The following is a 23,301-nucleotide window of genomic DNA, read 5'->3' as shown; positions in this document are numbered from 1 at the left end:
CATTTTCAGAGGAAATGCCCTGGGCTGGTGGTTGATACCGGGGCTGGTGGTTGATACCGGGGCAGGATTTGATCTCGTTCAGAGGCTGATTCAAAGGAGACCTGTGTATTGTTTTGTCTTCTGGCTTATCTCATCTTGTTAGCTTTGTAAAGCTTGAAACTTCCTAAATTGTGAGAGCAGGAAACTCAGCTTGTATCAGTTAAGGCTGTTTCCCTAAAGAAAAATAGGAGCTATTGTAAGTCAAGTTTTCTATTGGTACAGGCACGGTTTTAAGAGTTGCAGGACATCCCATCAAAGGAATTCCTACCCGCAGTTCAGAGTCTCTGAAATGGCTTGTTACAACTTGACGGTATATCCTTGTCCTAAAGATACTCATTTTGGTTTGTTGATTATTTACTCCCTATCACATTACTGCTTCCCATGTTTTGCTATATGCTCTTTCATTTGCTTTTAACGAAAAGTACACTGTTGAAGTTCTTAGCGATGGATGCTTTTAAGTTACAAGTGGTATGTTCCTTTCCAACAAATAGGAAGGAACAGGTAATCCAAATGACTGTGACATTTATGTTTAAGGATAGCATCCTATAGTTATTAAAGTTTTAGGTGAAATGTGACTTATTGGAGGAAAACAGCAAGATTGAGATGAGGTGCTGTCACAGCAAGCTAAATGAAGTCCAAGTATTCTTCATCAGTTGTTTCTGTTCACTGCGATGTTTTACTGCTGAATTGTGATCCTTTTATTTCCCTTTATCCTCAACACTTCTGTTAGAAACCAAAGAGCTGGTTTACAAGCTGGCATTTCATTTTCAGATAAAGTGATAATTAGTTCTGCAGTTTCCTGAATATCTGGATGCTGGACATACACTCCTGTGTGCATGACCACATAGATAACATTAAAACCCGCAGCTCTGGAAGTAAATCAGCATTTGATTCCATATTATTGAACTATCAGTTTAATACTGCAGAACATTGCTTCTAATGTTTTGTACTGCAGTAAATGTTCACACTATTGAAAAGAATAGTGTATTTGGAGAACAATGCCTTAGAGATACCTAGAAGGAGATAAGAGGAGTACTTCAGACAGGAATAAGAGTCAAAACCTGGCTTCAGCTACCCATCTCTTGCCATAATTGCTAGAAACGTATCTGCAAAACATGGTTACCTGCAAAATGTGTGTCAAAAAAAACCTAAATAAGCACTATGAAAATAGTGCTTATTTAGCACCTAAATAAGCACTGTTAGTATTGAGAATATCTAATCAAAGGCATTACTAGTCAGGCACTTTGAGATGGCTTGGGTCTTACTCCAGTTGTATCTTAAGAGAACTGCTCAACTAATGTACCATGTGGAGGGAATAATCTTCAAACAGATTCTGTGCAAACCAGCTCCTTTTCCTGGGGAAGCATGGTGATTATTTCCTTAGTAACTTTACTGTAAGTACTTGGTGAAAGAATAAGGAAGATGTGAATAGTTAATCCAGAGATTTAGCAGTTTGGGAAAGGAGTGGGGTTTTATATGGCCTGTTCTGTCCACTTTTTGAGACAGAACCTTTCACTGGAGGAGTAACTCCAAATAAGCTTCAACTAAAGTGCTTCCAGCTCTTTCCGTTACGTACTTCTCGGTGTCAGGGTGTAATCTGGACCTTAAATACTCTGCATATTTGCCTTGCATAAAGAAGGTGGATTCATGGGAAATGCTGTATAAAAACATTCAACTTCTTTCTTTTTGCCACAGGGTTCACTCCATCTCCTGTTGCTCAACCACAGCCATCAGCTGGCCTTAATGTCGACTTTGAGTCTGTGTTTGGAAACAAATCCTCTAATGTTGTCCTAGACTCTGGTGGTAAGACACTTACTGAAATAGATGACATAGGTCCTGACTTTCTTTATTCTTGAGGTGTAGATCTCTTACTGTGACAGTGTTTCAGCTGCAGAAAGCTGACTTTAAAAGGGCAATGGCAGCGTTCTTCATCAAGTTTTTCTTTATTAATCAAAGGATTTTTCCTTACACACTATTTCTGTGTGCTCCCTGCTGAAATACTTACATTGATTTCCTTCACTTCAATGTTTTGTGCATTAAAACCTCACACAGTGAACAGCCTTCGTTTTACATGCTGTCCGCTGAAATCGAGTCTGTATTTGTAGCGTGTGGTTTGAAGAGGTAAAGTTGCACCTTAATTTTATGTATCTGCAATACATTTTTGGTGCTTCCTTCTTTGTTACTTTTTTGATGTTAAGCTTATATCGGAAGATGATAAATTAAGCAAGGTACAGAGTTAATTTGGATTGTAGCCATAGTTCTCTGTTCTTTTGAGCATCTGGGAAGCAAATACTTCTGGTCTTTTGACACTGGACTCTTGACATCAGATTCTTCTTGGGCAAAGCAGTGACCCACTAAAAGCAAATACAAAGACTTTTTATAAGATTGCAATGCTTGCTTTATTCTTTGGTTTCTATTTTGATTGTTTTGCTGTCATTGTGAATCCACTCCATGTAAAATTGATGCCACATAGGTTAAACTAAAGAAGTGAACAGTCTTTTCTGTAGTAAATACCTCCTTTATCAAGAGGCATAAGTTTCATCCTTGTGTAGTGTAGCATCATTAGGTTGAATGTTGTATTCTAGCTGTTATGTTGAACTTGCTGTCTAATTGGATGTCATGACATTCATGGGAGGCCTGGGATTCAAATCACTTATTCTCTATCATTCCCAGGCTTTGATGAGCTGGGTGGTCTCCTAAAACCAACAGTGGCCTCTCAAAACCAGAGTCTTCCAGTTGCCAAAGTACCACCTAACAAACTAGTGTCAGATGATCTGGATTCATCTTTAGCTAATCTTGTAGGCAGTAAGTATTGAACTATTAACATAGAAATACTTACTTAATTCTTTTAAATGAATAGAACTTCAGTGTATCTTTTTCTGCTTTGTGACAGATTTGGGCATTGGGAATGGAACTACTAAAAAGTGAGTATCCAAAATTGAGCATTTCTATTGATAGTAAATTTTTATAGCAGCAAAGTTTCAAACCTGTGCATTAGAACATAATGGTAACCCACAGAGCATGTTTGGGGTTGTACTTGGTTTCTCATACAAAGTATAATGAATTATTGAGAGCTATTGGAAGGTGACTGAAGACTAAATGGTAATAATAGTGACCACAGCAGGCAAGACGTCCTCCTGTTTCTGATTCCTTTCAAGCTTTGTGTATTTAGTGGGGGGGGGGGCTGTAAGGATGCTGGGGAGGACTCTTCATTAGGGACTGTAGTGATAGGACAAGGGGTAATGGGTTAGAACTTAAACAGGGGAAGTTTAGATTGGATACAAGGAAGAAGTTCTTTACTGTAAGGGTGGTGAGGCACTGGAATGGGTTGCCCAAAGAAGTGTAAATGCTCCATCCCTGGCAGTGTTCAAGGCCAGGTTGAAGAGAGCTTTGGGTGACATGGTTTAGTGTGAGGTGTCCCTGCCCATGGCAGGGGGGTTGGAACTGGATGATCTTAAGGTCCTTTCCAACCCTAACTATTCTATGATTCTGTCATTCTATATATATAGGAAATAAGTTCATCATAATGTTTGTAGTTGCAGGTAATCTTTGCAAGTCTTAAATGCTTTAAATGCTTAAATGCTTGCGTGATCTGAGTGTGTGCAGAGCTGTGTTAAAGATTATGCAATTACAGCATCCAGCTTGTGGTTGAGCTTTAGACAAGTGGATTTTGAAGCAGGGTGTATTGTAGCATAGTGCACATGTATAGCAGCAAAGGTGAGAATATGATTGGCAAATGTCAGGCTTAGAAGGATCATTTGTGCCAACTCTGAAATTCACAGATCTATGCACTTGCTCCTAACTAAACTACCTTGACCCAAGGAAAGTCAGCTAGACTGGCTTCCATGTACTGGGGAACAGTTGGGGCTGTTCAGCCTGGAGAAGAGAAGGCTGCCTGGAGACCTCATAGCAGCCTTCCAGTATCTGAAGCGGGGCTATAGGGATGCTGGGGAGGGACTCTTCATCAGGGACTGTAGTGATAGGACAAGGGGTAAGGGGTTAAAACTTAAACAGGGGAAGTTTAGATTGGATATAAGGAAGAAGTTCTTTACTGTAAGGGTGACGAGGCACTGGAATGGGCTGCCCAGCGAAGCTGTGAATGCTCCATCCCTGGTGGTGTTCAAGGACAGGTTGGACAGAGCCTTGGGTGACATGGTTTAGTGTGAGGTGTCCCTGTGCATGGCAGGGGGGTTGGAGCTAGATGATCTTAAGGTCCTTTCCAACCCTAACTATTCTATGATTCTGACTTGACTGAGCTTAGGTAAAGCTGAGTGGGCCTATGTTGAACCTGACTTTTCTAGGCAGTTGAGAAGCTGTCGAGATACCTTTTATAAACTCCTTTGCTAAATGAGCTGCTTCTCTAACAAAAGAAGCCAGGTTTCTATGAGGAATTGGTGTTTACCTGAGGGAGTTTTATAAGAAAATCCAATGTTTCCTAACAAATCTTTACAAACTTTATTTGAAGTGATGTAAACTGGACTCAGCCAGGTGAGAAGAAACTAACAGGAGGTTCCAACTGGCAACCCAAGGTTGCACCTACAACTGCGTGGAACGCCCCAACGCTGGTAAGCAAATGCTTGTTTTAAAGTAGTGAGCTCCTTTCAACTTAAGTATGTGGGGCTGATGTGTAGTGGAGGAGTTTGAAAGTGATCTATAGCTGCAGGAAGGGGTAGTAGAAAATTGACGAAGTGGTCAGTTTGAGATGTTTGTGCTACTTGTATTTGTTAGCTGTGCTGTTCTAGTAGATAACTTGTGATGTGACATACACAAGTTCAGCATAAACTTCAGTAGTGTTTGACCAGCCTCTCTCATGGCAAGATAGCAGCCTTTGTGTTTCACTGACAAGGGCCTTTAGGGACAGGCCAAGGGGAATGGCTTTAACCTGCCAGAGGGGAGATTGAGATGAGCTCTTAGGCAGAAGCTCTTCCCTGTGAGGGTGCTGAGGCACTGGCACAGAATGCCCAGAGAAGCTGTGGCTGCCCTGTCCCTGGCAGTGTTCAAGGCCAGGTTGGACACAGGGGCTTGGAGCAAGCTGCTCTAGTGGAAGGTGTCCCTGCCCATAGCAGAGGTTGGAACAGGATGAGTTTGAAGGTCCCTTCCAACCCAAACCATTCTGTGATTAAAGGACATAAAACTGAATTATGGGAGGTTTGGAGTGCCCCACATTTCAGTCTAAAAAAATAGAGCATGAAAAGTACATTCTTCAGGTGCACCGATATGTCAAGTATGTCTCCATTACACCTTAGCCTGCTCTGGGGCTGATAACAGACTAAGATTAATCCCCTTGATACATGTAAAGTTGTCTGTGCAGTGATGTGGGCTATAGCTTTCTTAATGTGCATAACTACTGCTTCCCTGCCCTGATGTCTGCAGTTGGTTTTAAGACATGTCAGTTTTGGTGATCAGCTTCATGGTGTCTATCGTAGCAGGTAGTACTGGTGAGGATTTTGGGGTAGCAGGTAGAGCAAGGGTTCTCATTACATGTCAGGAGTTCACATGAGTAGATTTCACAATGCTAACAGAACAGTTTTGCATGTGAATCCTACTTATCCTCTCACCAGTGACCTGATGGTTTATTGCATCTGACTGTGACTGGGAGAGGTTGAATGTGCAGCATAATAATACACCACTGTGGGTTTGGAAACAGAGCGCTTGTCTCCATAGATCCACCACCTCTTCCCTACTGGGTGTCCCATATGATAGGATCATACTGTGTTTGTGTTATGTAGGGAGATGTAGATTAGATATTGGGAAGAAGCTCTTCCCTGTGAGGGTGCCGAGGCGCTGGCACAGGGTGCCCAGAGAAGCTGTGGCTGCCCCTGTGGCAGGAGGGCTGGGACTAGATGAGCTTTAAGGCTTCCTTCCAATCCAAACCATTCCATGAGTCAATGAGTCAAGCTTGTGGACCTCACCGGAGGGCATGTAGATACTGAAGAAATGCAGCTACTCACCTGCTCTAATGACTGGTGGTTTACTTGTGTGCTTGAATCTGTTTAATAACTCATGTCTTTGTATATACATCTTCTTGTGAAAAGTCATTACCTCGAACAGCCTTTATTAGTAGAGATACTGTTGAGACACTTCTCTGCCTGTGAAACTGTTCTATTAACCTAAAAATCTTGAAACAGAAATTAAGGGGGGGGGGGTGTTGAAGTTTGTTTTTCCTCTGCTGGTCTATTTATTGTGGAGTTGCTGCTGCTTGCTAAATAGATATGCTTTTGAACATAAGGCTTGGCAAAAAGGCATATACCAAATAAATGGACTGTGCAAACCAGCTACAATCCTAATAACAGCGACAGTATCACAGGTGTCTGTTGTCTCAGCGAATGACTTGAATTACAAGAACGTGTCAGGGTAGACAATGTATTTGTGAACTAAAATGCTCTCTGTGTTTATTCCATTGTGTAAGTATTTGCTTCTAATCCAGTGTTATTGCATTATGTAATTGTTCTCCCTGGGGAATACAGAATGGCATGCACTTTCCACAATACGTAAGTGAAACAACCCACAGCCTTTTTTTGCAATCGACTGGCATGCTGATATTAACCACTGCTCTTGCAGAACCTCATAACCTTCCTGCTATTGACACATCTCTCATTTTAAAATCTTTGGTGTGCCAAAGAATCGGAGCTTTCCCTAGCATACACCAACTCCATAGGTGGTCTGCGGCCTCTTGACTCGAATGATGGCATGGGAAACACTGAGATGATTTTTTTTTTCCTTGCTTTAAACTGTCCCATTTGCTGCCAGAGAGCTGGGGTGTGCGTGTCTGTGCTGCCTTTAATGCACTTGGTGAATTCTGAATGAAGATCAAAATGTTCGTGTTTGAATAACTGCATGAAACCTCATGGGCTTCTGTTATACTTGGCACTTTATCCACCTGGATGGGTAGATCTTGATTGGTTTTCACGTTGTTTTAAGCGGGGAGAGACCAATATATCATTAATGCTCAGGTGGAATGAGAAAATCCATGCTGACAGCTTACAAAGGCAGGCAGTAACCTGTGCTTGCCGTCTGAGGAATGCAGTCTCTCCTTTCAAAGGAGGTCTTTTCTTTCTGTCAGTAGTGATATTGGTCTTTCCCTGTGCTCTGTTCTGATTGCAGGGTAACTCTAACTGAAAGGATGGTGGGTCTGAGCACTCAAAGCTGAATTCAGTCAGCATGTTTGTGTAGCAGAAGTATTTGCAGGGTAGTTTGACCAGCCTTATGAAATAGATGGATAGTCCATGGGCTAGATAATTCTTGCTTGGGGAAATCTGTTCCAATGGCAATTGAAATGCCAGGGACTGGCTACTATGTCTGAAAAGGCAGCTGATACCTTAGAACTGAATTCAGCAGCAGCTTTGCTGATGTCCTGCTCTTGATGTTACAATTGACGTGCTTTAATTAATCCAGTATTCTTAATGCTTTGTCACTTACCTCTTCTCTGTATCAGTAATCTGTGTACCAAGAAATGCGTATTGTCTTTGCCTTGTCACAATCAGTAATCCCCACAGCAGCAGCGTGGAAATTGGACTCTTAAAGGAGAGACTAAGAGGAGGTAGAGTGGATAGACAGCAAGTTACCTGCATATTTATATAGGCTGAAAGAAAACCAAACCTTCCTTTGTCCTTATAAGAGTTAATACCAATTTAGAAAGAGGATAATGAATGTAGAACAAAGAATATGAAGAGCTGTCTTTAAAACATTTTCCTTTCTGAGTTATCAGCTGGTTTTCTATGTATGTGTTGCCAAGCTGCTTAGAATGTAGCCTCACCCCAGGTTTTGTCTGTTGACAGCATCTTGCTGTAACTTCATAAAGTTGGCTTATCTTAAGGTTAATACAAACATATCTGCAAAGTACTAAGAGACATGAAACCTCTTCAAATTCACTATACTCAGGGTAAGTGAGAGAGGATAGAAGCTGGATATTCATGTTGGATTCCTATTGAAGCGTGATAGGACAATCCCCATAGTGTATACATCCTGGCTTGAGAGAATTCCCTGAATGTCAGCAGAAGCAATGGTAATTTGCTCTTTCCAGCTGTAAAATTCACTCTTAAGGCTCCTTGTGTGCCATAATTTCTGATATTGAGATATAAAGATATACTTTATGGGATTAAAAAAATGCTTCTGCTTCCTGAATAAACTTATCTGTGTCTCCTATTGTGTTCTTTAAACAGGATGCTGAGGGAATGGTAGCTTGCAGTGTAGGTTAGCCTGACAGGTGAAAAGCAAATACATAACCATAGGTTTGCCAATAGGAACTGTAGGTGCTAAATTTCAGATGAAATAATTTGGATACACTCTTAACACGAGACTGTAAATCCTATTTCTTCTTTGCTGTATTGATAACAAGCCAAGTGCTGCAGTTGACCCTTAGAACGCAATGTCTTACCAGTGTGCAGCTGCTCTCTTCTCCTCTCAGTTCACCCCTGTTTTTCACACCAGGCACCACCTGTAATGGCGTATCCTGCCACAACACCAACGGGAATGATGGGCTATGGAATGGTGAGTGGAATTCCTGCAGCACAAGCGGGATGCTTTAGATTTGATTGCTTACGGTTTGGTAGCAGTTGTTTTTCTGAACTGCTTCTCTGAAGACTGAATTTCTGCTCTTACCAGTTTATTCTTCAAATCATGAAGTCCTGTTTTTCTGAACTGCTTCAGTGGGGTTTGTCTGAAATTGGAGTCTGAAATTACCTCACTTAGTTTTTCATAAACTCCTTAAAATTCATTGGCTTTATTAGCGTAGAAATAAGTGTATTGTAGAAATCAGTGTATCATGGGAACAAGTGCAGCATGTGGGTACAACCAGCTACATTCACAACAGGAATATTTTACCAGTGAAGTGAAACCTTCCACAAATACTTGCTCCCAACCTCAGTAAAAGGTGTTGGTAATGATCACTGCTTTAAGACTGCAAGTTTGTGACAAGAAGTATCTGAAGGAGGGCTATAGGGACGCTGGGGAGGGACTCTTCATTAGTATAGTGACAGGACAAGGGGTAATGGGTTCAAACTGAAACAGGGGAAGTTTAGATTGGATATAAAGAGGAAATTCTTTCCTGTTAGGGTGGTGAGGCACTGGAATGGGTTGCCCAGGGAAGTTGTGGCACTTGAACCCTCCATCCCTGGCAGTGTTCAAGGCCAGGTTGGACAGAGCCTTGGGTGACATGGTTTAGTGTGAGGTGTCCCTGCCCAAGGCCAGGGGGGTTGGAACTTGATGATGTTAAGGTCCTTTCCAAACCAAACCATTCTGTGATTCTATGTTGTGGTGTTGGTTGAGATTGAATCTTGGTGGCACATCAGCGCTGGAAGGCTTTTGACATAGACCTGACCTTGCTGCTTGTTGCCCTGAAAAGCAACTTTGAATTGGAACTTTGTTCCAATTCTTGTTCTTATCTCCAACTCCTGAAACGATTGGCCTGAACTCTTCCCTATTAATCTGGTTTGATGTAGCACAGCTTTGCTGGGTGAATTAAAGGGGAGAGAACTTCCTTACAACAGTAACTCAGTTGCACGGCTCAAAGATTAGCATCATACAAAACCAAGTTTAATGTGTCATCATGCCATCAAATGAGTAATTTATAACTTGTGTGCACTCAGTAAGCCAAGTGTGAAAGCAGCATCTGTGTCCTTGAGGGTCTTCTGAGAGAGGAACATATTCCCCACTGTGAACTCCTGTAGCGTGGTGGTGTGCAAAGTCATCATGGTTAAGCAACCACCGGCGCTGATTCAGAGTTGATCTACACAGCTTTGCACCGATGGTGCTGGAAGAGCTTTCTTAGTTTGATTCAGCAGCTGGGGAAGCCTTCCGGTACCTAAAGGGGCTACAAGAAAGCTGGGGAGGGACTTTGTACATAAAATAGTCTTGCATGGTTTGTAAGGCAGCTTTCATTGTGGGGGTTAAAAGTAGGAGTGCCAGGATTAGTCAAGGAAAAGCTGCTGGGAATGGAGGTTGCTCCGGTAGGGGGTATCAACCCAAGCCTTAGAGCATTGCCAAAAGCAGTGCCAGAGATGGGCATTTACATTATATAAAACCTGACTTCCAAGACCATTAATATAGGTTAAGCTCTTCCTTTGGCTCAGCCAGAGCATCAGTAACACTTTAGACTAAGACTGCATAATGACACTTCATATTTGAGTTTTCAGCTCCCAGGTTTTCTTAAGCTCAGCTCTGCATGGGTATCTGTGAATCTGTCTTTGTGCTTTCAGAGGCTCCAACCTCAGTCTGGAAGCAAGAGCACCAGCACAAATGCTTGTGCTTAAACAAGTATTTTAACTTTTCAGATCTCTGCAGCAAGAGATTAAATGGGCTCAGTTGCTATTGAGAGTGCTCCTTGAAAAGGCTCTAATGTTCCTTACTAGTAACCTTTATTTGCAGAATAGTGTAGAAAGATCTTCCTGATTGCATCTGTTAAATCTGACCAAGGCTTTTCACCCATGTGCCATTTCCCTTTCTCTCCTTCAATCACAGAATATAATACATGTGGTGTGTTGATGCTGTGTGTGATTTGATGCTGTCTGGATCTCTTGTAGCCACTGCAGATGGGAGGCATACCAGTAATGACACAGCCAACTTTAATATACAGTCAGCCAGTCATGAGACCACCAAACCCCTTCGGCCCTGTCCCAGGAGCACAGGTGTGTATATCCAAAGTCATTGGTGCCATATCGGAACAAACTGCAGCTGGGTCAGCTCCTTTAAAAGTGTGTTGGTATTTTCTTGTGTTGGATAAATGTATTGCACAAGCCCAGGATGTGAGGATTGCTTCCTAGGTTCTTGGCTCCAGGTTGGCAGCATCAAGTGTGGCCTTAGAGAAGCAGAGGATAAGGGTTTAAAGCACTGGCTTTGGGGGAATGTGACCGAGGTTATCCTCAGCTCTTTAAGAAGAGGACAGTTAACGTCTGTGCTGTTTGCTGAAGACAGGTTTCTTCCCCAAAGTCACGTTCTGTGATGCTTTATCTCCAGGTGTGTGAGTCTGTGGTATTGCAGCGCTTTCCTAAGCAAGCCTACAAGGATGCTGGAGAGGGACTCTTCATCAGGGACTGTAGTGATAGAACAGGGGGTGATGGGGTTAAACTGAAACAAGGGAAGTTCAGGTTGGATATAAGGAATAAGCTCTTTACTGTGAGGGTGGTGAGGCACTGGAGCAGGTTGCCCAAAGAAGGGGTAAGTGCTCCATCCCTGGCAGTGTTCAAGGCCAGGTTGGACAGAGCCTTAGGTGACATGGTTTAGTGTGAGGTGTCCCTACCCATGGCAGAGGTTGGAACTGAATGAGCTTAAGGTCTTTTCCAACCCAAACCAACTGCTGTTTTTCAGCCTGTTACCCCTTAAAAGTATTAGAATATAAAGTAACCGAGTCCGGCAGTAGCTGTAAACTTTGAGTATAAGCTTCATACTTACGTTAGAGCATTTCTCAGGGGACAAACAGGGTGTATGTAGCCTTTTAGGTCTATGAACGTTACAGGTAAGCTTGAAAAGATCATGAAACTGCAACCAGACTCCTGGTTGTTGGTACTGACCACCCTCAGGGGGAGGCAGGTGGCGCGTTCATCTCATTGTAACCATTGTGTTCTCTGGAGGTCTTTGTGTTCCTCCACTATTTTGCAGAGACAGTGTTTACAGCACAGGGAAAGATGCTCAATAGCTACAGCAACCATTTTGGCCCTTCCCTGTAAAGCGTTATGTTTAAGTGGAGACCTCATAGCAGCCTTCTAGTATCTGAAGCGGGGCTATAGGGATGCTGGGGAGGGGACTCTTCATTAGGGACTGTAGTGACAGGACAAGGGGTAACAGGTTAAAACTTCAACAGGGGAAGTCTAGATTGGATATAAGGAAGAAATTCTTTACTGTGAGGGTGATGAGGCACTGGAATGGGTTGCCCAAGGAAGTTGTGAATGCTCCATCCCTGGTGGTGTTCAAGGCCAGGTTGGACAGAGCCTTGGGTGACATGGTTTAGTGTGAGGTGTCCCTGCCCGTGGCAGGGGGGTTGGAACTGGATGATGTTAAGGTCCTTTCCAACCCTAAGTGTTCTATGGTTCTAAGTGGAGTGTTCCTTAAATTGCCTGTTTTGCTGCTGCTTATGTTGTGTAGAGACTCATTTTCTAATGTGCTGGAACGAGGGAGTGTGCTGGAGGGGTCCTCTGACCATTGAGAAGAACTGACTTTATGAATACTGGAGTTAAATGTGTTCCTTTCTTTGCTTGTTCACCAAACTTCTGTCACTGGGAGGTTTCTGTCTGAACTCACATCTTTTTAACCCAGTTGCCATCTCAAAATAGCTTTTTGAAGTAGGAAAAGCATTTAAAAGGGGGGGGAAGAAGAGATGGACAACAGCAAACACCTTCACAGTGTATTCAGAAAGTACTGAGAGCACTGAGGCTTTGTGTGTGTGAGCTGCAGTTAGGGGCAGAGTGTAGCTGGCAGGTGGAACTCCAGTGTGAACAGTGTGGGTTTTACTTACCAGTAAAACTGTCAAAGTTCACACTGAACACAATGACTTTAATACACAGCAGTGTAATATATTGGGTCTGTGTTTTGATCTTCCTATCAAGAGCTCAGTCTTTAAAGGTGACTGTTTAAAGCCACGTCTGTGTAATGTAGGTGTGCATTGGGGCGTTTATGGGCTTTGGTTCTGGAGTTCAGAGGGGAGAGAATTCGGCAGTAGGTTGGAAGGGAAAAGAGCCTCAAACGTTTTCCACTGCCCAAATCTGATGCGTTAACAGGAGAGGCTGTGCTGTGTGCTGCAATGGGCAGTGTGGCCATTGTCTTCCTTAAAATAGAGCCTTGTGGATAGATCGTTTTCTTAATGTTCTTGTTTTATAAAGGCTTTATCTGAAAGGGAAGCTGATGGAGTTCTCCAGCTGGAAATGCAATCTCTGTTAACTTTCTCTTGGGCTTCTGAGAAATGCTTTGCGCATTCCCTGCCACTTAAGTGATTCGGTATCTTTCACGTGGGTTTTATGTTATTTCAGGGTGGGAGAAAGTGTTTGTGGCTCTTCATAAATAAAGAGCGAGTTAATCCTCAAGGAAAAGAGTTTTCCCTACAGTTCCCAAAAAAATCATATTTGAAATGATCCTGTAAAACCAGAACTAAATAATAACCTGCCTGAGTCAGACACAGGCTGATGGGTCGGAGGAGCCAGGCCAGGCCTTTCTGCTTCACTGGAGGTTGCAGGGCTTGGTCTAGGTTGAACCGCAGCCGCTGTCATAACAGGAGAAGGAGGAATTAGTCACAGTAGGGTGTGCAGAGCTGTTTGTGGTGCTTATCTCACAGCCTGGCTCCGGTGAGAATTGATTTGATAGAAACACACCCGTTGAATCAGCATTTGCTGCGTGACCGAGCAGGGCTCTCCCTGAGACGCAGAGTCTGTGCTGCTCGCAGGCACTGAGCTTTCAGACGTCTGATATCCCTTTAAAGGAACCTCAGTGAAACAAAGGCTGCTTCTGAGAGCTGCTTCCCCAGATGTGGCAGAGATGACGTTTACTGATGTCAATTTACTATTATTTAGTAGTGTTGGAGAAGAGAAGGCTCCTTAAGGGGAGACCTCAGAGCAGCTCCAGTGCCTTAAGGGGCTCCAGGAAACCTGGAGAGGGGTTGGGACAAGGGATGTAGGGACAGGCCAAGGGGAATGGCTTTAACCTGACAGAGGGGAGACTGAGATGAGCTCTTAGGCAGAAGCTCTTCCCTGTGAGGGTGCTGAGGTGCTGGCACAGGGTGCCCAGAGAAGCTGTGGCTGCCCCATCATTGTAGTGAGGGGCCCAAAACTAAACACAGGATTGGAGGTGCCTAATCACCAGTGCCCTGTACAGGGGCAGTACAGGTTTAGGTTTAGTTCGTGCTCTTGTTTTGCCAGAAATATTAAAGAAGTAAATAAAGCAGTAAAAATGTGTGTTCCTGGGGTAAGTAAACAAAGCTTAAAGAGCAGATAATGGTTATCTGGAAGCACACAGTTCAAACTGCCTTCGTCCCACGTGGATCCCTCTAAACACCATTATTCTAATCCAGGTTTTGTCCATGGTGTCATGCCTGTCAAAACCTGTAGTGTTTTTCATATTCACACCTAAAACACCAGATTCTGTCACTTGCCTCTCGTCTGCTGATAGCTCTTGGTTGCTGTCTGCAGTCAAGAAACTAGAAGGTATTTAAAAGCTTCATGAGAGATATAAAGCTGTTGCTAAGAAATCACATTGCCACGTTGTATTGTGTTGGGAACTCCTCCTGTTGTGTACACAGGCTGGTCAATTGGGCAGCCCAGTGTTGTGCAGTTATAATGACAGTTCTAAGTTCTATAACTAATAAGTTACATCAGGTTATGAGTTATTTGAGGTATAAGTTCTTCCTAACTCAAACTGACATTCCTAACTTGATACACTTAGGGATTTGTCTTCAATATACTTTTCCTTCCTCCAGACGTTTTGCTTCTCATTCTGGTGTTCTGTTTACGTGCTTGCAACTTCATTTCTAACTGTTGCTATCAAAAATGAAGGGGGTTTGGCATTTTTAAGGGCAAAATGATTTGCAATGATTGAGAACGAGACTGGAGCAGTCGCTGCTTTGCAAACGTGGGTGCAGGAAGTACTGCATAGAGACTGGTGTGTGCCTTTTTTCTTTGAAACCACGTACCTTGATGTGGCTCGGTACTTTTCACTTAAGGAAAATGAGTTTTCATCATGATAAAACAGCAGCAGATTCCTCTCTGCAGTTATATTACATCATGCTGCCCACAGCAGTGAGAGGTCGGAGTGGTTTCATTAAATTTTAGCTGGCAGGGGATGAGTGTTCCTGTGTGTGTGAGGGACAGGCTGAGCCAATGGTCCAACCAAGGTTAAAGAGCAGCTGGAATGATGCAGATGTGGTACAGTGCACCCAGTGCAGAGTAATTCAGACAAGCCAGATCCAAATGCTGTCATACAGCTCATGATGTACAGCAGTTACCTCTTGGAAGGCCCAAGTAGCATCATGCACATGCTTCAGTCCTCACCACAACCATGACCACGCTGCCTGGAACAGACTGGTACAATACTGATGTGTTGTGCTTTAAGTGTTACATATTCTGCTCTGGTTACCCCAAAAGGACCCAGCCCCGAGAAGGGAGGCATTTGGGTAAAGTATAACATTTATAAGAGAATAAAGAAATTACTCGTCCTCTTGCTGGCATCTGTGTGAATGGAACCCCCCCAGCTGCTACCATCACTGGGTTGTACAGGAAGGGCAGTAGGAGGGATCACCTGGTGATGCTGAGGAGGAGGTGGATGTGTAAATGAGTAAGTTGGGTTTGTCGGGGTTTCGTTTTGGTGGGTTCTTTGGCTGCTGTTTGGTTGTTTTGGGTTTTTGAAACTGGCAGAACAGGGAATGAGGTTCAGGACAGACTCATGCCAGAGACTTTCCAGGTGTTCCTTTCAGTACGTTAATCCTAAAGCAGCCTGACAGACTTGTTTAATGAGGAATCAGCACCCATCTAACAATGGGAACCAGCATAACCAGCACCTATGGATGGGGTGGTTCTGTCCTGCTGTGACTCCAGGGAGCTTTTGGGTCAGTTGGAAGCAGTGAGAAGTGCCAGCTGCTGTTGGAGGGGAGATCAAGCTTTGAGGCTTTGGGGCTGGTGCAGTACAGGACATGGCATTTCAGATCACACAAGTGCCAGGTGTGAGGAGGCTAAATCCACAGCTCTGGATGTGTTAGCACTAGAGAAACTGAGGCTGCTGCTGGTTTAGATGCTTCTCCTTAGAAACTGCTGCAGGAGGTTCTGGTTTTCAGATAGATCTATCCTGGATTCTGGATAGATGTAGTGTAGGAAACTAATTGTACTTTCCACAAGTATTTTTAGGCCTTTTTAATAATTAGAGGAATCTTGTTAATGTACGTATTTACTGTAAGATACTGTCCCGTCTGAATTTGGCCATGGCACCTAGGAAATAGCATTCTGAAGTTGTTTTCCCAGTATTTAACCTGAAGAGGCTTCCTGAAGTTCCACCCCTGTTACTGGCTACATGCACAGTGACAGAGCTCTAAACCTGCCAGTCTTCCACACTGCTTTCAAACTGGGGCATCCCTTTGGACTCAGTGTCAGTGGGAGATTCACCAGCTCAATATACCAGGACTTCTAATGTGTGACTTCAAGCCACTTGACTGTGAAGAGGAAGAATGTGTCATGAAATGGAGTGACAGCAGACAAGTCCTGCTCTCGTCATGACTATAGGACTACATTGTGTAGTCCAGCTCAAATCCTGGAGAGTGGTGTGGGGTATGTGAGCTACAGCTTTCCAGAGGGAAGAACTGAGTTTAAAAGGGGAACTTCTGCCATGCTGAAATTGCTTCTCCAGCACTTCCCATTCTGTCCCATAACTCCTTCCATAAGCTACAGGGACTGGACCCGAGTGCCCATTGGGAGTGGGGTTTTGAGAGGGAGAGAAAGATTCCAATGCAGAGAGGGAGTACTGATCATGAAAGAACTACTCCTCACCTGGTTGAGATAGGTGTTAACATGAAGGATTTAAATGGGCAGTGTCAGTATTTACACGCTGGGCACTTGTGCAAGCAGTTCCCATAAGCGTGTTCCCTGCCATGCACAGGCTGGCAGATGTTCTGTGCTTCCAAAGAAAAGGACATCTTCGTGCGATGGTTTTTGCAGTGGGTATGAAGTGCAAGTAAGTGCTGGTGGTAGTGACTTAAGAGGGTTGTGAGATGCTGCAAGGGCTGGAGCAGCTCTGCTCTGGAGCCAGGCTGAGAGAGCTGGGCTGGGTCAGCCCAGAGAGGAGAAGGCTCCTTAAGGGGAGACCTTAGAGCAGCTCCAGTGCTTAAAGGGAAGTGCACAGGATGTCCCAGGAAGCTGTGGCTGCCCCATCCCTGGCAGTGTTCAAGGCCAGGTTGGACACAGGGGCTTGGAGCAACCTGCTCTAGTGGAAGGGGTCCCTGCCCATGGCAGGGGTTTGGAACTGGATGAGCTTTAAGGTCCCTTCCAACCCAAACCAGTCTGTGAGTAAACCATTAAAGTGATGGAACCTGAAATGGAGACAGCTGACTCCAGCTGTAACTACAAAACCATGCAAGTTCTATGGGGGGGGAGGCAAATAGAGTTTAATAAATCACCATTTGTAGCTGGAAAAGCAGTAAGAAGGAAAACTGCTAAATAAATCATCAAACAGCAGATACTCTGCAGTTACAGCCTGCAGATTGCTGGTCCCTGGAGCTGGAAGGCCAGTATTAACTGCTAGTAAATTACGTGCTTGATATGTTTGTAGTGTGATGCTTTAAATACAGGGCTGTAGGATGTGATTTGGGTTAGCAGATGGACTGTTGGTCTTAGTTGTCAGCTCTCACCTAAAACAGCAGCAACTGACACATTTTTGCCTTCTTTTTTATCTACCCCCAGCACGTGTCCCCTGTTCTCCTTCTAGGCCCCAAATTATGAATTATCCATTATCTACTCTCCAGCCTCTTTTTGTAGACATCCTGTTTTGAGAGGAAAAGATGCTGAGAGCTGTTTCCTTTGGAGAAGGCATCTGGAAAGCAGCCTCACCAGGGCTGGACCCACAGCCTCCTCTGTCCCTGGCAGGACCTGCCTTTGCCAGTCACCAGAGTCAGGCTTCATCTCTTGTGAAGAAAGCCCCTCTGGAAGCACGAGGTTACCTGCTGCTTTGGCAAACACCAATAGAAGTTTCCTTTCCAGAGGGCCACATCCAGCTTGTTTCTGCATTACACCAACCACTGAAGAGGCTTTTTGTGTTTTCCATGTGACCGAACACCTTGTTTTAACAGTTGATTTCTGCCAAGTTTGCCTCTAAACCTGCCCTTGTCCTCTCATTACACGTTCAGCTTTCATATTCTGTCATTCTGAGACCTTTTTTCTTTTTCTTTCCCTTTCTCTGTCGTCTTTCCTACTAGCTGTCTGCAGCATCCAGCCCTTCCAGTCAGAGTCCTCACAGAGCCTCAGGAAAGGATCCCTTTGCAGAGCTCTCTCTCCAGGATTTCTTGTAGAACAACTTAGGTATTGTCCGTTACTCTGGGGAGATGCTGTTTGTTGTGATATGAAACAAAGCTTAAAAGTCTCATTACCATGACTAGAACTGTTTCTGAAGAAAAATAAGTCGAGTTGGAAGCGCTGTGGAAGTCACTTGGAAGCTCAGTGCACTCACCTGCAGTGATTTAAAGGCCCCATCGAGTCGTTTTGTTTCAGTCCATTGGAAATAAAGCTTGAGTGTTCACTTCTGAGCCAGCTCACAGAAGGCCCTTGCTGCAGTTAGGGAGCAGGAACTGGCACTCCCTAGTACTGACCTTCATGTTTAGGCTTCATGGTCAGCAGCAAATACCATTTACTTGTGCCCTTCCTCAGACTGCTTGACCAGAGTTGACTTCATGCAGAAGGTGCTCGTGTTGGGTGTGCAAGGGTTATGTTTTGTACAGATGTGCACTGGAGTTCTTCTGTTCTTTGTTATCACTCAGGGGTAGGGGGGAATTAAGTACTAAAGGGAGTGAAACCATGGAAAGATTCAAGGCTATGTAGTGTAAAGGAAGAGTAGGCTTCCTTGCAGGCAGCATCTGCTTTTCTTTGTGCACTTGCTCTGGTTCAGCATGAGAAGTGACCTTGGGTTCTCTTCATCACGATGTTGATCTGTGTTACGCTGCCACTGGTGACAGTATTGTGTGGATTAGTGAGGACTTCTATTGTTGGACAAGGGACCCAAAACAAAGGGATGTTCTGCAGGGTGGTGTAGCTGGAAGAACATCCCGATGGCTTTCGGTTGTCTTCTGGCCCTGGTCTTGTAAAATGTCTGTTTCTGTCTGAAACTCCAGCTCCTGGGGTAGCTTGGGCGTCAGTGCTTGAAGAACACACGGGTTTCTAGTAAAGTCTTCTGTTGGATGTTAACGGGAGGGTTTTTCATCTTTCCAGATCCAGTTTATGTAACTGTGTTAGACGGAAGAGAAAGGAACGTTTCCAAACAGATGTGCTCACCAGTAAACCCCCACTTCCAGGAAAAAACAGTGAACTTCAGTCTCTCCAACTCTCCTCCTCCATTCCGTGGTGCAGTGAAATGATGAAGAGCAATGAAGGAACATGGGATGACTCCATAAGAAAACGTCACTACATGATACAGAGCCAAGAATCGCCATCAGTTCAGCCTTCAGAGCTGGTTTTTGTCCTGGTGACTGACACCTCAGTACTCCCAGCTTCTAATAGCATCCGTAATGGGTAACACACAAAGAGAAGCCTCGGTTTTGAGAAACTGGGATCGGTGTTTGGGAATGCTGTCTGGAATGGGGATGTGTCCTTTACTGTAACAAGACTTGGGGCAGGGGAGGCTCAAATCCTAACTCTTAATTCTGCAGTTCCCTTTTCTTCAGTCCTCACACACGTAGGCACAGCAGTAATGGAAATTAACTTTTTTAAACAAGTCTATATTCAGTTTGCAGTAGACACTCCTTATGTATTATTGTTTGTATTTATTTATGATTATCAATTTAACATTAATATTGTATCAAACCTCCCCCCAACCTCCTTCTGGAAATGAGTATGGATGTATACAGTATGTCTGATTTATCTCCACAAAGAATGAATCTGATTCAGAACGCTTTTCACACAGAGCACTAAATACTGTCAAGGTCTGAATCTAATGAATTCTCAGTGTAAGTGGGAATTAGGGAAGAGCTGTAAAACCACGTTAATCCTGATAGTCAATTCCGTGCCTCGGATCTTTGCAAGGGAACAGTTACCTGACTAGGAGAAGCACTACATTTTTAATTCAGCATTAGTGCATCGGGAAGGAACTTTATTGCTTTGTGCTTGGCATGTCATTATTTTTACAGTTGACATTATAAGGCCTTTCCAAAATGAATGTGAGGAATTGCTTTCACTTTATGACTTCCCTTCTTTTCTGTAATAAAAAAGATGGTGTTTGGGGAGGGGGAGAAGCCTTTTCATTTGGCAAGTGCCATGTTTCTGATCACGTACCTTTTAAAAGCTACAAACACCAAGGGGGAAGCAGCTTCCTTACGTGTGTCTAATGGGTGTTTAGTTAACGAAGACTTAAAGCCGCACTGTTGATCGGTGCTCTCTGTAAATACACCAGAACCTTGGGGTGGAGTTTGGGGCCTTCAGAAGGACGGTCCAGGAGGTGAAAGCAATTCTGTACATGAGTCGAGCATACTTGCTGCATTGTCTCTGCAGATTCTATTTTTGTTTAAGATATTAAAACTGTATGTTAGCAAAACTGGGTGGATTTTCCAATAAAATGCAGCTTCCACACACCTTTTGTTACGGTATGAACGTCTGAGGTGCTTCTTTTCTTTATTTGCTGCTTAAAAATGTGCACTGATAACTGCTTTGTTTACTTAATAAAATACCAAATGTATTTGACACGTGCATATTGTGTTACAGGAAAGGCAGCGCTGCGAGCCTGAGGATGACCTGATCCGTACAACACCCTCCCGGCACTGCGGTAGCAGACAGCCTTAGCTGCACTGTAGTGAGTGGTCTCCTTAAGAGCCTGGTTCCTTATCACATCTGCTGTATCACCACCACCTAGTTTCTCCAGAATATTCATGGCAATAAACTTGTGCTGTTTGGAACTGAGCAAGAAGCATAAATATGCCCTAAATAATTATGTAGGTATCTTCCCATATCTTCCAGCAGAAGGTGAGGATCCTGGAGAAGCTTCAGATGGTTTGCCAAGGCCATCATTGGCAATGAGACGCTAGTTATTGTCACAGTCAGATGTGACAGAATTGGGACTTTCCTCTTCTCAGCTGCCTGAGGCTTGTCCTGAAGGATGTACATAAGGACATAGAATCATAGAATGGTTGGAAAGGACAGAATAGGATTGGAAAGAGCCTTAAGATCATCTGGTTCCAGCCACCTGCCATGGGCAAGGACACCTCACCCCAGACCATGTCAGTAGAGTTGAATTCTTTGAACATCCCATGGTGCACATACCCAGACTGGGGGGTTTCATACACAGGTCACTGGACACTTTCCCTTCCCGCAGCTGAGGCTGTTGCTGTGGGACTGTCCCACCAGAGCAGAGTCCTTTCAGTTTTGGCTACCACTCAGAATGTCAAAAACGGGAATTGTCTGATTTGGGAGTCAGAGGGGAAAAGGTGTCTGTGTCCTCTTAGGGTGCACAGTCCAGACCTTGTGTGAAAGATAAAGGTTAGACCTTCCTCCTGCTCCTCCACAGCCTGGTGTGACAGGTCATGATAAAAACATGCCAGCTTTGTCACCTTTTGGTCTGTGATGCTCCCCGTGCAGTGGTTTCAACCCCTGCCTTGAGGTGACTGGCTGAGGACAGACCTGCTTGGTTAGTTTTGGATGGTTTTAAGCCCTTGGCCCTGCTTTTGTGGGGCTGTGGCCCCGAGCTCACAAATCGTGTGGGTATCAAAGCCCTCAACAACCCAAACCACTTCCACAGGGATGATGGATCTCCATCCGTTGCACATCACTGCTTGCACACAGTTGCTCTGTGCTCTGTACACAGTTTCTGTGCAGGTGAAGCTTTGCTGATAAACCTTACTCTTGGTTTACTCTTCAGAGACAAACTGCTTTAGAATTTTCCTGAGGAAAATTCCCAATCCCATTTACTTTGTTTCTCTTGAAAGCATGTTTGCTTTCAGTAGTGCTGGATCAACACTCGGCTGTAGCTCGGTTTAGAAAGCATAGCCACTAGACTGCTTTGTTTTGGGTTAGTGGCCATCTTGAATCAGGGGGATGTTATGGAAACCTGGTTCTCCTCAAAACTGAGTTTAAGCACTACTTAACATAGAAGAGCAAACTCTGGCTGGGAAAGCTGCCTGCTTTTTGCATGCAGTGGAGGATGGAGTGCTTTGTTAGAGGAACACAGTTCCTCGTAGAGCTTTGTGATGGAAACTAGCATATCACAATAGCTAAAATAAGAGAACCATATAAACAAAACAACTGGATTTACCTCCTGAGAGAATTACTCTTGTCAGAAGAACCTGAACAGCTGGGTAACTTCCTGGGTTTTCTAAAGGCCCAAGCGTAGAACCTTCATCTGAAGGCAAATCTCAATTTGTTTGCTGCTTCTGTTCTTTGTTCCAAAGTCACAAACAGAACTGTACCTCAGGAAACATGTAAAAGCTGTCTTTACCTCACTTTATGTGCTGTCAGCTGGTGGGTTCAGCCTCTCCTGACTGCTGAAAAGCCCTTCAGCAAGAGTAAATGCTGATGGAGGTGGAAGATTAACAAGACAATGTGAGGGGTAGTGAAGTAATGTGCCAAATGCAGAAAACAAAGACAAAGCACCAATGGGAGCGTGTGTAAACCACCCAAGAGCTTTCTCTTTGGCCTGTTGGCAACCTTTGGTCTTGATCTTTGCAGCTCGCTTGTGCTGAGGCAGAGAGAGCAGAAAGTCTTGATATCTCTTGCTGAATTTGCCCACCAAGAAATACCTGTGAGCTTCCATGTCCAAACAGGAACAGGCTCTGAGCTGGCCAGATCAGAGTGAGGGAGGAGAGAACATAGAGCAGGTTTCCCTGGAGGTGCAACATTAATGACACCCGCTTGGCACCCTGTTGTATCTGAAGGCTGGGTAAATACCACATCCATCTCACCTGTGGGATGTCTTGGGAGATGTCTTGCTCAAGATAACAAATCATAGAATCAACTAGGTTGGAAGAGACCTTTAAGATCATTGAGTCCAAATCAGTCGATGAGTTGAGTAAAACATGTTTCTTGTTTCTATTCTTGTTTATCTGCTGAGGACACTTCCTGAGACAAAGATCAAAAGCCTTGGAACAACCAGCTGGCTCCCTTACAAGTCCTGTGTGAGAGCTGATAACGGTGCTGAAAAGCTGTTGGATGCAAGCACGTGGCTCTGGGTATTCGGCAGCTGCAGTGTGGGAGGAGAGTGGGGTCTTGGGTTTGTTTTCACAGTGTGGATCTGGGTGGTAACTGCTCAACTTTCTACCACCAGCTACAGCAAGTGCTCAAGTCCTGTTTTTCTAGAAAAGCATCATTTGATATGCTTTATATTTGTTTATTGGCTTTTATAGCCTCTTGCTGCACTTTAATCACTAAAAGTGAGGAAAAGATCCAGCACCGTGTCAAGTCCCAGTTTTCCATGGCTCATTGGAGATAGGTGGTGGACCATAAAGCATCATAGAATGGTTTGGGTTGGAAGGGACCTTAAAGCTCATCAAGTTCCAACCCCCTGTCACGGGCAGGGACACCTTCCACTAGAGCAGCTTGCTCCAAGCCCAGTCCAACCTGGCCTTGATATGGGAACGGTTGTTGGCATCTTGTTACCATGTCATGTCCT

At 44.1% G+C, this 23,301-nt stretch overlaps 1 protein-coding gene across 10 annotated transcripts in view; it reads left to right on the top strand.

The window, feature by feature from the left end:
- PICALM (phosphatidylinositol binding clathrin assembly protein) overlaps positions 1-20,384 on the top strand; it is a 74,767-nt gene extending 54,383 nt beyond the window's left edge. For 3 of the 10 annotated variants that reach the window (XM_057396756.1, XM_057396752.1, XM_057396748.1), the window contains 9 exons: positions 1,735-1,842; positions 2,713-2,844; positions 2,933-2,963; positions 4,505-4,604; positions 6,507-6,530; positions 8,470-8,529; positions 10,560-10,664; positions 17,915-18,017; positions 18,921-20,384. In XM_057396756.1, coding sequence (XP_057252739.1) covers positions 1,735-1,842; positions 2,713-2,844; positions 2,933-2,963; positions 4,505-4,604; positions 6,507-6,530; positions 8,470-8,529; positions 10,560-10,664; positions 17,915-18,007 — 653 coding nt within the window. In that variant the 3' untranslated portion in view covers positions 18,008-18,017; positions 18,921-20,384. The remainder of the gene's footprint in view (positions 1-1,734; positions 1,843-2,712; positions 2,845-2,932; positions 2,964-4,504; positions 4,605-6,506; positions 6,531-8,469; positions 8,530-10,559; positions 10,665-17,914; positions 18,018-18,920) is intronic. The other 7 variants (XM_057396757.1, XM_057396753.1, XM_057396749.1 and 4 more) reach the window with 5 other exon arrangements.
- The last annotated feature ends 2,917 nt before the right edge of the window (positions 20,385-23,301 follow it).

This window comes from Pezoporus wallicus, unplaced genomic scaffold (assembly GCF_028554395.1).
Source record: "Pezoporus wallicus isolate ANWC-B61680 ecotype Strahan unplaced genomic scaffold, APGP_CSIRO_Pwel_v1 contig_13458, whole genome shotgun sequence".
Taxonomy (NCBI): domain Eukaryota; kingdom Metazoa; phylum Chordata; class Aves; order Psittaciformes; family Psittacidae; genus Pezoporus; species Pezoporus wallicus.
Note: the sequence above shows the minus strand (reverse complement) of the source record. Positions and strands in the feature narration are given on the sequence as shown.